General features: G+C 37.3%; 2 protein-coding genes across 4 annotated transcripts; both read left to right on the top strand.

The window, feature by feature from the left end:
- The first annotated feature begins 754 nt into the window (after positions 1–754).
- LOC136340617 (uncharacterized) lies at positions 755–3,282 on the top strand. The gene is made up of 3 exons (XM_066284838.1): positions 755–1,027; positions 2,804–2,947; positions 3,006–3,282. The coding sequence occupies exons 1-3, from the start codon at positions 979–981 to the stop codon at positions 3,266–3,268; spliced, it is 456 nt and encodes a 151-aa protein (XP_066140935.1). The 5' UTR covers positions 755–978; the 3' UTR covers positions 3,269–3,282.
- A 5,165-nt stretch (positions 3,283–8,447) lies between these two features.
- Sclp (leucine rich repeat containing protein 20 sclp) lies at positions 8,448–13,735 on the top strand. 3 transcript variants are annotated; one of them, XM_066284830.1, is made up of 5 exons: positions 8,448–8,632; positions 8,895–9,063; positions 12,590–12,733; positions 12,786–12,953; positions 13,010–13,735. In XM_066284830.1, the coding sequence occupies exons 2-5, from the start codon at positions 8,895–8,897 to the stop codon at positions 13,171–13,173; spliced, it is 645 nt and encodes a 214-aa protein (XP_066140927.1). In that variant the 5' UTR covers positions 8,448–8,632; the 3' UTR covers positions 13,174–13,735. The 3 variants fall into 3 exon arrangements, with proteins under 3 accessions (XP_066140927.1, XP_066140928.1, XP_066140929.1); XM_066284831.1 differs by having other exon boundaries at positions 8,832–9,063; XM_066284832.1 differs by lacking the exons at positions 8,448–8,632; positions 8,895–9,063 and adding an exon at positions 10,396–10,548.
- The last annotated feature ends 1,371 nt before the right edge of the window (positions 13,736–15,106 follow it).

Genomic DNA, 15,106 nt, shown 5'->3' with positions numbered 1-15,106 from the left:
AGCGCACCGTACCTGTTTATTATAATTTTCACGACTGCGATTCATAATTTGTGGCCAAAATTTACAGGATATACATTTTAGAGGATCAGGATTCCTCCTATTACCTTACCTCCTCTTACCAATTTTTAAATTCGGAGATACAGAATAAAATATGGAAAAAATCAGGTAGTCGCGTTAATTCCGTTAGATTATTAAACCAATTACAATTAGTCCAAAATGTGTTTCCTAAATTAATTTTCTTTTACATACTAATTTTCATTTATCATTTTATTAATTCGAACATGAACACTTGAAGCAGTTATAATTTTCCCTTTCTGTGTTAAAATTTTCCATAGATACTTCGGCAATATTTTATATCGACCAGATAAGTGCTTCGAGTTGTGAAAAATCTATGGTCGGTAAAGGCAATTATGACACCCGAAAAAGTATCGTGTACTTACATGTCACGTATCTATAAATAATTTGTATGAAATACTCGTTAGAAATATAATTTTGCGAAAAACTTTAGAATATTCATGAAGTTCTTGACAAAATGAAGGAGGGGATTATAATTTAGGATCATCAAGTCATACAATAAGGTGAACACTCGAGTCAGTGATTTCATTTATTTAAAGCTGGAAGTAGCTAATCATCACTAACATCAATAAATAAATAGGTTTTGAAGTGGTCTCTTCCTTAGCACTGCTCTTATACCAATGTCGAAATTCCATCGTTGTTTAATTATTATTAGATATCAGTCTTTTTGGGCATTGCCATCAATGTAAAGATTATTAAACTAATACTAAAGCTTGCATTAAAATAGCATACACAAGTGTTGATCAATGGTTGTTTTCATCGTTTCTCTGATATCAATCGGAAAATTGCTCGAATCGAGTGGCTTAATAAGTACACTTTGTGTAGTTAAAAACCAATGACTTATTTAATATCTCGGCAGTTTGCTTCGATATTTTTCAGTGGTAATATCGAAAGGTTTAAAAAATGTACCGACTAGTTACTGTGGCTGTGCTAATACATAGTTACCTTATAGGTAAGGAATAACCTATATATTTTCTAGGAGCGTGCGGTAAAGTGACTTTATCGCACGCTTTCGCGAGCTGGAAGTAGCGCTTTGTTGCCCATGCATAGCAAGAATTGTTACCTGCCACCTCCAGGATAATGCTTTATTACATCGCTCATCTTGGGTTATTTGAGCTATACAGGGTGGTTCATCGAAACTTTTCCAATGAAGTTTTCTGCCTTACGATGTAAAAAACAGGAAAACGCTCGGATTCGTCAATTTTAATTTAAAGGGATGACATTTCTTTGATATAATCATTTTACCAGTATTGACTTTAAGCCGAAGTGATTTTCACCCTAAAAATCTTAAATAGAAAGGGATATCATGTTATACATCAGTTTAGAGGGTATTCAATGGCCTTTTCTATGCCACTTTGTTTTTTTTTTTATTTTGGATGATCAGTTCTTGGGAAAGTACGGTTTAAAAGCGGTGATATCGATATAACTTACTAATTATTTCAATTTATCAGATGTTGAAAATGATTACCACAAACCTCTAAACGGTAGTAGAGTCATTGTTTAAAGTGCTTTCTAATATTATTGAGGATTTTTGGAGTTTTAAGATTACATTCGCGTATAAAACTTTCCGCAAGTCTTTAAGTGATTCAGGTTGCGTCGCATACACCTTTGACTTGAAATGGCCCCTTAAAAAAAGTCCAGCGGAGACAAATCTGGGGAACGAGCAGGCCATTCAGTAAGTCCTCTTCTGCGAATCCAGCATTGAGGAAATATTCCGTCTAAAAACTGCTTTACAGGGGCCGCATAGTGCCGAGTGGCCTCAACATGTTGAAAAAGCGGAGTAGCCCCAACATATTGAAAAATTATACGTGCGGCACGGTGACGGTTACTTTGCTCAATTATGTGTGTCAATACTGAGTGAGAGATATTTTGTAATAAATCCAAATAGATTTCTCTGTTCAGATTTCCAGGTGCAAAAAGGGGCCCACGATATGATGTCCCAAAATTTCCAGCTACTCCTTTAATTATTCTGGATGTTAGGTGCGAGTTTCACAAAAAAGCCTTGGATTGTTGGACGACCAAAAATAGCATTTATGGCGAGTAACTTCGACAGTTAGGAAGAAGGAACGCTCGGCAGGAAAAACCAATGTTATAAAGATATTTTAGATTTTTAATAATTTGTTGACTCATGATTTTGCAAAATTCCTAACGTCGATCGTAATTATTTTCGTTAAGTTCCTGAACTAACTTAATTTTAAAAGAATGAAATTTATGTGATTTTAGTACCCTCTGGATAGTTGTACGCCAAATGCCTGATTCATCTGAGAATTTTCAGTGTTTAAAGGAGGTTCCATCATGATGTGTCCCAAAAGGGCCATTTCAAACTGTTTTCGTTTTTATTGGATTTTGCATAATCATTTTTTGTTTTCCACCGATCTAGTTTCTAGAAATGCTGTAATTAGGCTGCGCAAGCGCAGAACAGGTGTTTATCAAGATGTTGTTTATTACATAAATTTAGAGCCCTTTTGGCACAACCATTTTCTCGAAAAAAGGGCGAAGTTGAGGAGTCCGAGCGTTTTCGTGTTTTCTACATTACAAGACAGAAAACTTTGGTGGGTCACCCTGTATGGTGAGCTTAATTACCGCACTAGTACATTATTTTAGTACCTATTATAGTATGTTTATTCTAAATATTAAAAATTTAACTTTTTTCCACGTAGGTTCCAGATTTTTCAGAATTCCAAAATTTCCAGAATGCTTAAAAAACAAAATATTTTTTTATTTCTAGAGTCTCTGGCTTCTTCTGTTTCCTGCTATTACTGTTCGGGAACACCCCAATGTGCCGATCCTATAGATTACAGGAGTGTGGAGCCTAGGGATTGCTTGGAGGATAGCATTTGCCTTAAATATACCATCTCCTCGAAGAGTTTAGGTAGATTTTCCAAGAAATTATATCCCTATCCATGTAATACTTACATTCTAAAATTTAGGCTTTTCAGATAGGAAAAAAATGACTGAAGAGCTAACCACATACAGGGAGTGTTTTCAACCCTTAGTTATCTTAGATAGGGATATTTGCGGTTTTATTAAAACGATGGAAAACGCAACTTTTAACAAGCTCAACCAGACCCTGGACGCATTCCAATGTAGTGTGTGCGATACCACCAACTGCAATGGTGCTTATCGCTCATTCCATTCCTTGGCTTGGATTTATTTATTTTATTTGTCCATTCTCTATGCATTAGATTGGTAATTTGTATTAACAAATCGAGGCCTTTAAATGCTGGCAAGCATCGAAGGATGCTTAAGTTTATAAACCATAACCAAAAAGATACTTAGTATAGAGCGTTATTGAAACGCAGAAAAGCGATTTAATGGAGAAATCGCATGTGGTGTTATCAGTTTTGTTGAGAAACCCCAGATCGCCCGGAGGTGTCTTTGTAAGCGCTGAAGGAAATTCTCCAGTATCTGTGGTTTACTCCAACGTTGGGCGAATCTTCCATGCCCAAAATTGTTTGACTTGCGCAAAATTTCACCTCGTCGCATGTTTTTGGTTCTCGAAGATGGGCGAACATGTCTCCTCCATTTGCGAAAGACATGCTAGTTTCCATGTAGACATTATTCTAAAACAAAAATTCAGGTTTTAAATGGAATCTTTTCGAAGGAATAACAATAATTTAGCACTTTGCCATAAGGAACTTATGCAGATCAATAACAAACTGGAAATAGATGGTTTTCGTCAGTTTGAAAGCATCAACCGGCTGCCTCGTCTTAATAATATTGTTCTTGTCCATTAGCTTGATATTATAAGGATTGTTATTCCTTTAGTCTCGGGAAATGATATCAAAATTTGAGTCTTTCAGGCATTTAATTATGTTTTCTTATCTAAATGAATCTGGATAAGGTAAAGAATATAGGAACGATGATCTTGATGGAAGTATGGAAATACTGGAAAGGGATAATGAGGACTTAGAAAGGAACATTCACTCGTCTTAAGGCCCAAAAAATAGGGGCCTGTAGTGTTCGTGTTTCTGGATTTCTGTAAGAAGTCATAACATATTTCTGAATTGCACTAATTTGACATTAACGCCGACCTAAAAAAAGATAACCCCGACAGAGATTTAGTGGAAAATCAAAAATTGAATAATCGATAACTGTAATCAAATTTCATGTAAATCATGAATTAAATGCCTTCAACTTTTTTGTATTAATTAAAAAATCAAATAAAATTGTCCCAGGTTGTGTGATTCAGCTACCTTTAGTCTATGGAAAACGCTTCCGTCACGTCCAAACACAGCAATGAAATTTAGGGATATTCATAAATCTATTGGAAAAAAATTATGGACAATTTTAACTAAGTTATTTAAGACTTTTTGGTTCGAGATCTGAGGAGATTTTCAGGGATTAAGCAAAAAAAACATTTATTGAATTACTATTATTATTGATAATATTTAAATTGAAAGTTAAATAGCAAACTAGTGTGTTATCTGTATTAAAATATGTAATATGAATTTTTCCCACATTTTTGCAATTCTTGTTAAATTTTCTAAGAAAAATCATTTGGACCTAAACAGTTTTAACCGGGTTAATGGGCCTGTTAAACTGCTGTTAAAACATGTAGCCACGTTAAAACCACATTACTCAAAACCCTGCCTCGGTATTATAGCATAACAACTTCTGGATTAAGAGGCCACTATGAGTTTGTTGACCCTAAGTGGCCCTTTTTAACCCTACATCATGTCTATGTAACATATTTGTCTAGGGAAATTTCTACGCATTTAACACGAACTAAAATATTAAGATATTCGAAGGTGCGATTCCGCTTCGCGTCCCGGTGAAATCTGGTTGCAAGTTCACTTTTGAACCTTCGAGGCGAACTGGAAAAATCAAGTTTTTTTTGTCATTTCCCATTTGCAGAACTTTATAGTGCACGCGAATTTGCTTTTAAATATAAAAAGTGTAAAAATACTCGCACATCGGCTGATGCAGCACATTAATTTCAGATTGACCCTTTGAGCTGCATGTGGGCAATAATAATGACATACAGGGTAAAAATAAAATTGAAGTCAGCATGTAGAAATGAGTGACCAGCCGTAGTTAAACACCTCATTAGATCTTTCGTGTTGCGAGAATTTGGCCAGAAAACTGGTTAATTTTAGATCCAGGAAAATTTGCTTCACACAAAGAAATTTGGTGTATTTCCTATGCGAATGTTCCTTCCCAGAATATGTATTCTTTTCAGGCGGTCAAAATCACACGTTTCCACGCTTGTTTTTGAATGAACGTGCTTTACCGAGTGTCCAAAAAATATCCCTGGACTTACCGAAGGCTCTAAGCGAGTTCATTCATTTAATGGGACGAGCGTTTCTCAGCGTTTATGTGGATTTTTCTGACATTTACATCCAGAGTTTACCCAAACTTAACAACATTTGTTTATTTAATATTGCTGCTTCGCTGAGTATAATCCACACAAGCAACGTCTTGATTTATTACGAACTCGGTTTCCAAAAATAAACTGAGGATGCAGACTTAATGCCACGAGTATAACGTAGTTCCTACGAGGTCAAAAAAGATATTTTGATTTCTATTTCTGTTTTTCCGTTGTTGTAAAAGTAGGCAGGATGTGCATATGCACAGTCCCACTCTTGGACCGCAGCTCAGCTGTAATGGTTATAAATTAGGTGGCTGCATTCCTATTGCTATGGCATCCCGACGATACTGACCTCTATAATTTGAACTCCCTCTATTTTTTCAATTCCTGCTTTGTCCTGAAAATAAAGTCAAATTTGCGTAAACCAAAGACAAATCAGTGAGAAGTTCCGACATGGACCTGGCACCCGCTAACACCAATATCAGACGTAAAAGAATATTTTTAGAGTGGACTTGGACCGGCTCCAAGATATTCTGCGAAAATCTTTTGATTCAGGTCAGGTAAATGCCTTATACCAAATGCGCACTGTTTTTGCCAATGGAAATTTTCCTTTGAGTGAAATGCGCCTCCCATCTGTAACCATTTGTTGTTCATTTCATTTGACTCTGCCGTTTCCCACTTAATTGTTATTTTCATGGGAAGTTGGCCGCTGCCTAGAGATGCTCTATGGAAACAGTGATCAATAATCATTAAATTAAGCTCAATAAAGAGGCCAGTCTGTCTATGACAAAGCAGGTAAAATCTTTGTTCGCAGAGCGGCGATAGGATGCCAAAATTTTGAAAAATTACTTTATGGCATTTACGTAAAAAAAGGAGAATGGCGAATATACGACGTTAAAGTAATAAGATTTAATTTTAGAGAGAAATATTACAGCTGCTTTCCATTTCGTGCGCAAAAAGCTCCTAATAGTGGATATTAGGAAATGACGCGTAAATATTTAAGTCGGTGTCTTTGGAAGATTGATTACCAACAGCAAAAATATTAAATAACGCATCTTGAACAGTAAAAAATACGCAAAACTATAGTATTTATCGACTACTTCTTAGGTTTTGTGAAGGATTTTCCGTATGTACATTTATCTCCACACCTCTCTAGTGTGAACTTAAAATGACGAAAATACTCTAGAAGAATCATGTCAAATAAAAATAAATTATTTGGCAGTAACGATGCTGCTGTAGCTGATCATGATGATGATGATGATGATGATGATGATGATGATGATGATGATGATGATGATGATGGTATGAATGATTATGATGATGGTGGTGATGATGATAATGATTATGAATATAAAATTTATCTTGGTGCCAAGTCACTAGAGATACTGGGCTGAGCATCGAACTTCTAAATTGTTGGGCAAACCAAAATGTATTACTTTATAAACTTCTTGTCTATTACTGTATCAATTTCATGACGAACATAATGTTTCAACGAAATTCAGCCATATCTTTCATCACTCTGTATATACTAGTTCGAAAAGATGAATTTCTTTCAAGCGCGTTTCTTGCAAAAATGATCAAAAATTCTTTTTGCTGGTTTTCTCAACCAGTAGTTCGCCAAGCCATATGACTGGATGACTCCATATAAATACTCCTTGAAAAAAATTCGTTACTTACCCTTTTGACCCATAATTCTTCACATGTTTCTGGCATGTTGAAGCTGGCTCTGCAAGCTCCATACGGAGATGCCTGCCGCATCCTATTCTCTTCGATGTAGCAACTTTGTCATTATCTACCACACTATATTAATAGAAAATAGAAAACTTCTAGGCTCACACACAAATATTCTTTTCGCAATATATGGTAAGAATTAGATTTACTTAAACTACTTCAAATGGTTCCCATTTTCATTCCCTTCTCCTCGATTGGATGCTGCTTATTCTGCTTCCTACTGTCGTCTTTCTCTTTTACTTTTTTTTTCTTAATTTCCACTAAAAATAGGAAGTGACATTAATTTCATTCTATTTTTGCTTGTGAGGTTTATGGCGACATTCTAAAGACATTTGACACTCATGAATCATATCTTCGGAGAGTAGGGCCTCAACATTGAAATACGTCAGTTCATTGTCACATGTGTAGCTAAGAGGAGTAGGAGACTTTTTACGATAATTGCACTAGAGTAATCGAATTGCGCTGGTGTAAATTAGTGATTGAGCCAGCGTAACAATGACACCTCATTGTTAAAACATCAAATTTTGTGCTTTATCCAATAACTGATTGGATCATTGTTAATAAGGTCTAGAAGTTCTTTTTGGGGCTTTGGACTTGTTGGATATGTCGAAGCCTGGATAGTTTTTCTATGAATAGTGGATCATGTCAATTCGAACGAATTTCAAAGGCGCAAAAGTAGAAATGTTTTTCCTTCTATTTAAATTAAAGTGTTTTAAAGATATATTTTTATTATTACCTCGAATCCTATTCATCATTACTTCTGGATTTTCGACACCTTTGTATGTATATCATATTCGCATTAATAAAACGAAGTATTGAAAATCAAGAATCAAAAAGAATATTGCAACAAAGAGTCTTATAGGGGGTATATAATCGCCCTCTTCGTCTATTCGTGGAGAGATATTCAAGCAAATTCATCAGGCAACTTGAAAGAATTTTTGGCCTGGAGGTACGAGGAAAACATCCGTAACGATTACTTTCCTACTTTCACTTGCAATGGCAGAGGATACTCGGATTTCCGAGTAAGGTACTAGAAATACTGAGATTTGCTCTCATTAAGCCTTATTAGAGGAACATCATAATATCCTCATGATTCAGGGTTCTTTACGTTCAGCGTAGTAAATTGCTCAAACCCAGTTTCAAAGGAAGACCAATTTTTTCCCTAGTAAGATAGCTGATGCACACAAAGCAGCAATCAGCGCACATAAACAACCGACTGTGTACTAAACAATAAACAAAAGCCGAGCGCAGAAACGATCTACGCAGCATCTGCTCGTCTCGGTCAGCACCCCAAAACAAAAGCCGTCGCTTATAAAACGGCGTCGCGGTGCCTGCGGCCAAACATTCGAGCGTCGCGCACCCGAAAGTCAAATCAGCGGTGACTTTACTTAGTTTTGTCTCGGCTTCAGATAGACAATAGAACACGAAGTTACTTGTTTTCTCGTTCGAGAAGTGATCGGAAGTGTGTTTGATTGGGAGTTGAGGATTAATTTGCCGTTTGGAGAACCAGTCAAGGTGCGTTTTGGTTTATTATTATTTCCTTAATTTGTGATGGATTTTAGGTGCGTAAAATGTAAACAAACAAAAATCAAAACAAATCTTTATGCGTGTCCCGCTCTTATCTCAAAATACGAGTGCTTAATGTCACATTAGAATCTCTATAATGAAAATCATAAATTATTTCCGAGATAAAAGTTGATTGCCCTTTGTTCAGCGAGTCAATACCTGACGATGCACTGCTTCCCTGCAAATGTCGCTGATAACCATATTCGTTTAGATGCGTCCACCTGCGCAATTCGACGGTCAAGTGGCCACAGCTAACGAAGCTGATGCTGAGCAGCCGGACCCCAGGATGGTCGCCATGATGATCAGCACCAGGTTGGCCGGAAGGGCGGTCATTAGAGTGGTGGGAAGATGCGAGGAAGCTCAAGAAAACCAGGAACTAGGTATGTAGCTTCAAAGAAGTAAACTGGAGTTTTTCGTATAAGTTTGATGTGAAGTCAGTCTTTGAGCTAACGAGGGCAATTTGAAATTTTTTTGAGCCTTCATAGGAAATATGAGGCTACCGGTTGGTTTCTGTTTGCTTCATGGGTCCCACAGTCTCTTCCTCTTCCTGTAATGCATTCCCGTATCTGATCTGATTTTACCGGGGCCACAGCAGATTGATATTTTTTCTTGCGGACTAGCTCTCGTTGGTTCCAAGTGGTGTGCAGCACTGACGCAACGTTCACCCATTAAGGCAAAAATCCGCACATGAATTAGGAAGCAATTACATCTATCGAAAGATGTATGTTCCCACTTCCTGGTTTTTATTTGAAAATATGCGCGTTTCTACACGGGCTCATTGACTGACCTTTCAGTACCATTTAAGGCAGAAATTCACAATAAGAATGGAAACATGGTTCTTTTTCCTACCTTGAGCTGTTTGAGTCATAACACACAATTTGTGCCTAAGCAGCATTAAAATTAAATCGAGCCTGTTTAGCCATAACACAATATTTTATTCCGTAATTAACCCAGTTGCTTTCTATTTCATTTCCGCGCTACTTAATTGCGCTTCGGATGTTTTTGCCGTGGAAACATAATAACTATTCATGTTACAAGTGCAAGCAGTACCTATTTGCCTGCCTTAACGGAAATCTTTTTAAAGCGAAATTGGAAATTTTCTGTATTTCTGGTGTGCATCCACCGTGAATGAAGCACGTGAAGAAGCTGAAAAGGTTCGGTAATTTAAAGAGGTCTAAAAAAGTCGGCCAGTGGATTATTGGGAAAGTTGCGGATTTTATTTTGCGACTGAAACTGAGGAATGAGATTACATGTGTTGAGGCTGAGAAGGAATTACGGTTCAAGGAAAACGCGATGAAATGGACGTGTTTGCTTGAGATTTAAAACGTTCGGCATTCACAGCGAATTTTCGAACCAAAAAATTAAAAGAAACCAATCGAAGCCGGGAGGAACGGAATCAAAAATTAACAATAAAAAAAAGAGAAAGTTGCCCGATGAAAGTGGAGAGAACATATCGAGCGACGACAATAGAGTCCGAACGCCGAGACTCGGCCATTAAGAGCCAATAAAGAAATAGCTCAAAATCAATTTTATTCGCTTCAAATAAATCCGAAATAATCAATTTCACATTTTTTGTTATTATCTCCAATCCACAACAAATATCAGCAGTTTATGCATATCAGCATCAACACGGTTCTAGTTCTAAAATTAAATTCGTGCGTTCTCGAGATACGCACGCGAGCGAGCCCTCGCGCCTACGATCTCGGACTAGCGGTGCTTAGTAACTTAACAAACCCGACTTAAGCTTATTCGTTCGCGGGCTAAAAGCTTCACGTTCCGCTACTGAGTTTAAACGAGTAAAATGGCGCACGCGGTTACCCGAGTGATTCATAGGTGCGACGATGCGCAGGAATCCGAAAATTTAGGTAATTTTCAATGCTTTCGCTTATGATAAAAGAGGAAATGCTGGTCGTGCTTTGCTATAGTGAACAATGGCGTAGGAAGACCAATCATTCGCCACCTGCCGTGTGTATTGTTTCTTCTTCACTGATCTCGATTTCAGTTTCATGCTTGTTTCCCCTAGTGATGCTGTGCATGCAAAAAATTCTGTAATTGCTGGCAGTGCTGACCAGCTAAATTTCGCTTTTACTTCGCATTTCGTTTTACAATACCTACTTCTTCATATTCATTCTTATTAGGCAAGCACACATTACGTTACCCTAGAAAACCACCGATGGAGATTTTCATCAAAATTCAATTATATAACAATTTCGAAGCGAAAAAAAACCAATTTAGTTGCATTACAAAGTTCGCCATTTGCATTTGAATTAATACGTAACGCGGTCTAATTAGCGAAATTGCTTGCCACTTGAAAGCATGAAGACTTCGTACATTAATTTTTCAACATTACATTTCACACGCACATTTCACCTTAGAGTATGTCGTGGTGTATCACCACTCAATCAAAATGAGTAGGGTCAGAGCTGGATTAGGGACGGAGGACGAGGGGGTGAGTAATTGGACCCCTGGAAGCAGTCAGGGAGCTGGGTAAAAGGCAAAATCTAGGATTTTTGTTTTAGGAAAAGAATTTTATAAGGAAATGTTTGCGGGTATCTCAGAGGAGATTTATGCTCGATTTGTTTATTGTAGAGTCGTTTCTTGTCTGGCAGAAGATCTTCGGGAAAAGACGTAATTTACTGCGTTGGAAAAAGGAGATTTAAGGCAGGAATGCAAACTGCGCAGTTTCGTACTGAACTTCGATTAAATACCCAAATTACTTTAACACAGATTAATTATTTAATTTGCGCAAAATAACAAATTTCAGTATACAGGGTGTCCCAAGTACTAACAATGTTTTCGATATACAGGCTGTCCGAAGTTCCAAAACCATTCAGAATCGTATTAAATTTTCTTATATTAAGTAAAATTTTGTGGCATTTTTGCACTTTTGTGTCTAAATTCTCTCATTTCCTTATTTAAGGGAAAAGTTTCTCTCTTAGGGAACATTTCTCTTTCAAAAATCGTTTCTTCTTCTACAACAATTTTTCGCTCTCAGAAAGTTTTTTTTTTACAAGGAGCGTTTTCCAATCTAGAGCAACGTTTGCCCTTGCAACACAAAAATACAATACTTTACCTCCTAACATTAACCATGGGGTTATGTTTGTTTTGCATGGCATCCATCTTCATAAGCTTCCTAGGAAAATAATAAACCATATACGTGTCATCACTAACTTGTTTTAGAAGCAAAGGTAGAAAATGTATTTCTCTACAATTCAACACACTCAAGACTGGTACGTTAAAGCTAGTAGGGACAAATGGTACGACGTTGTTTTTCCACAACTAACATTAAATATATTAATAAATTTATCAACATTTAGCATAAATTAAATCCGAAATAGACAGCACGTCTTGAATAATGACATGAACGGTGACGTTTCAATTGACATTCATTTCCATGGCAATGAAGAACCGTGACCGAACATTGTGACTAACATCTTCGTTACCTTGCTAGGTCAATAATGAAAAACGATTCATTATTAACCTTTTGTTAAACAACTTTGAAAAGGGCGAGAAAGCAGAATTTGCAGTCATTCAACATGTCCAACGATGGTGTTTTAAGGCTAGAAGTGGAACAATTACTATTATATATATACCTAATTGTTGCATGAAGTCCTGTATCTATCCTTTAACTCACTAATAACAATACACATGCGGTCAACTTTTCATGGCCGACGTTCTCTCTCTCTCTCTCTCTCTCTTATTTATTTTCCTTTCACTTTGATCCTCACATAGGATTATGTGTTGGCAATATCTACGAGAATCATTAACTTTAATTTTCCACATGGAGTTGCAAAATATTGTCTCGAGAATTTTAGGGCAAATGGTATATGCAAAAATACGAAAAAAAGTAAATAACCACATTTCTTCCACACGAACCAGCCCTAAATCCACACTCGTCTTTTGCAGATCTCTCAAACTGCCAATTAATGCAGGTACCCGATGCAGTTTACCATCTGATGCGTCATACAGAACTGAAAACTTGTGATCTTAGCGAAAATGATATTACCAAAATTCCACCTAAATTCGCCGTTAAGTTTAATCTCATTACTGGTAAGTCTCCTCATGGAAATCGATTATTTTTGCTACATTATCACTTTTCCAGACTTGAACCTGTCACACAACCAAATGTCCAAGCTTCCGGAGGAGTGTGCAGAAATGGGCAATCTGGAAAGGCTGGACATCTCCTACAACAGCTTTATTGCGGTGCCCCAGTGTTCCTACAAAATGCCCAAATTGAGGTCTCTCAAGGCAAATGACAACCATATTATAGGTAAAGCGGATCCCTTTGCTTTGCGAAATTTACTAATCAGATCATTTGCAAAATAGATGTAGAAATAGAGTGCCTTAATGAGGCTCCATCGTTGGAGAAAGTAGACTTGGAGCGGAACCCTTTAGCACCAAGGATCCACGATCAGTTGTCCAGGATCACCAAAATCATCATTAACTTGTCGCCAAGGCAAACTGAAGACTGGGAAGATCTCACTATCTAAATTGTGATATTTAGGCCCTAAAGTTGCAGGTCTGTGACTTGTGTTTACGTTCTCGTTTTAATGAGGCACAAGTAGTACTTAATACTGTTACATAATTTTTTATGAGTACTGTCAATTAGATGTAAATGCCGTTTGTAAAAAGTAGTTGTAAGTATTTTTGTAACCAGACTCTGTATTTACGGTACAATGAGTTGTGACTTTTTTTATTTAAGGTTAACTGGTACTAATTCTGTAGATTTTGAAGAAATCTTCTATTGTAATATTGTCGCCTGCAGCGCTGAGGGGAAGATCGTCATTGTAAGCTCTTCTACGAAGAGGTTGTAGGATGATAAATCCGCTCTAATTACAAATAATAATGTTCCAAGAGAACCGTTTTTACTAATTGTGCTCTATAAGGGTCCTACGTGTGTTCTTTCACTGAAAACAATGACTTTTTCATCTAGTCAGACTTGTGATAATATGTAATTTAGGATACATCCATTTTCCTTATATTAGCCCTTGAATTTTTTAGATTAATGTCTGAAAAGCTGATGAAAATAAATTCAATTTTATGACAGCGCAAGGGAGACTCGATCATTTATTATCTTTCATTAGGGTGGAGCGGGATTAATCTATTAAGGGATGATTCTGTAAAAACTCGTGGCCAGGACTTTTATTTAGCTCTGTTATCAAGTGATTTAGATCAGGAAAAACACGAATTTAAGGGGCATTATTGGCTCCTTATCAGAAACTTATAAACATCCGAAATGATGGGAATCGTAGTCCTGCCCGTGAATTCTAAGGGGGCATTTGTTAAGAATGCGAGGACACTTTTTACACCTCTTGCTTTATTGAGGCATAAATTTTAGACTAAAACAGAAATTTTTAGCCTGGAAATGGTAACGTGCAGAAATTAAGAGACCCACTTAACCAAACCCTAAAGAGATTTCCTTTGCATTATGATCTATGTCCGTGATACAAAGCTGCTGTAGTCCATTAAACTAAATCTCACGCTATTCCGAAACATCCTAATTTTCGTCCTGGCACGTCTGAACAATCTGTCTGTGCCATGTCTTTCGGTTTCACGAGAATTGTGCTCTGTTTCCCGTTCTAGGACAACATTCGTTTCCTGAATTATGTAACCCGACAGTTAAAGGTAGACTGCAGGATTAAATGGATGGGGCCATGTCAGAAACTTGTTTATTTAGTGCTGAAGCGATTCTTCCCTTGTGGTAACAATTTTTAAGTGCCAATGATTAAAATAACGTGAGCTAAGGAAATTTAAGTATTTTTTCAAAAACCGTCGTAGTCAACTGTAAACGTAGGGCGGTGATTAAGTCTAATTATCCCTCTGCGATTACCGAGGTCGTCCAGTATAATTAAGCAAGGGCACGACACTCAGCACTCTTCCAGTTGTCTCAGTATACTGTCCATGCATATCGAGCAATAAGATTAACTATTTCAAAATCACGCCTATTGCACCGCGTCGAGAACTCCTCAAAGGGAGATACAGTCGGAGGCTTTGCCGAGATCATAAAACGCCGCAACAGGACGATCGCCCGCACTCAAAGCCCCAATTTCGCAATTACCTGTGTACCCCAATTTCATTAAGCAAAAGGAAGATACTCACCAGTTTCTAGTTTACGAGAAATTAATTTAAGCACTCCAAAATTATGCCTCCGCCCCCATGCTGCGATTTTCCCAAGGGGGCCCTATGCTCGATACAGTCGAACGCTCTGTTGAAAGCATAAAAGATCTCAACAGGGCGCCCCGTGTAACGTCCTGTATATCGCATTTTCACCACATGTGTTTCCCAACCGAGTTACGGTTTATTTCCCAAGACATCGCCCGGGTACAATTTACTGCTGTTTATAATTTGGGAAATAAACTGCTCCCCAAAAATTAGGGATATTAGGATGTTTTGGACATTGCTTAGGGCCAGCAACGGGATTGA

The sequence above is a fragment of the Euwallacea fornicatus genome, chromosome 8 (assembly GCF_040115645.1).
Source record: "Euwallacea fornicatus isolate EFF26 chromosome 8, ASM4011564v1, whole genome shotgun sequence".
In the NCBI taxonomy this organism is placed as follows: Eukaryota; Metazoa; Arthropoda; class Insecta; order Coleoptera; family Curculionidae; genus Euwallacea; species Euwallacea fornicatus.
Note: the sequence above shows the minus strand (reverse complement) of the source record. Positions and strands in the feature narration are given on the sequence as shown.

What these genes read in the sequence shown, in the direction of transcription:
- LOC136340617 (XM_066284838.1), top strand. Translation starts at nt 979, where the DNA reads ATGTACCGACTAGTTACTGTGGCTGTGCTAATACATAGTTACCTTATA. An exon ending in AATACATAGTTACCTTATAG is followed by an intron (nt 1,028 to 2,803) that starts GTAAGGAATAAC and finishes TTTTATTTCTAG; the next exon opens with AGTCTCTGGCTTCTTCTGTT. An exon ending in CATCTCCTCGAAGAGTTTAG is followed by an intron (nt 2,948 to 3,005) that starts GTAGATTTTCCA and finishes TCTAAAATTTAG; the next exon opens with GCTTTTCAGATAGGAAAAAA.
- Sclp (XM_066284830.1), top strand. Translation starts at nt 8,895, where the DNA reads ATGCGTCCACCTGCGCAATTCGACGGTCAAGTGGCCACAGCTAACGAA. An exon ending in TCAAGAAAACCAGGAACTAG is followed by an intron (nt 9,064 to 12,589) that starts GTATGTAGCTTC and finishes CGTCTTTTGCAG; the next exon opens with ATCTCTCAAACTGCCAATTA. An exon ending in AAATGACAACCATATTATAG is followed by an intron (nt 12,954 to 13,009) that starts GTAAAGCGGATC and finishes TTTGCAAAATAG; the next exon opens with ATGTAGAAATAGAGTGCCTT.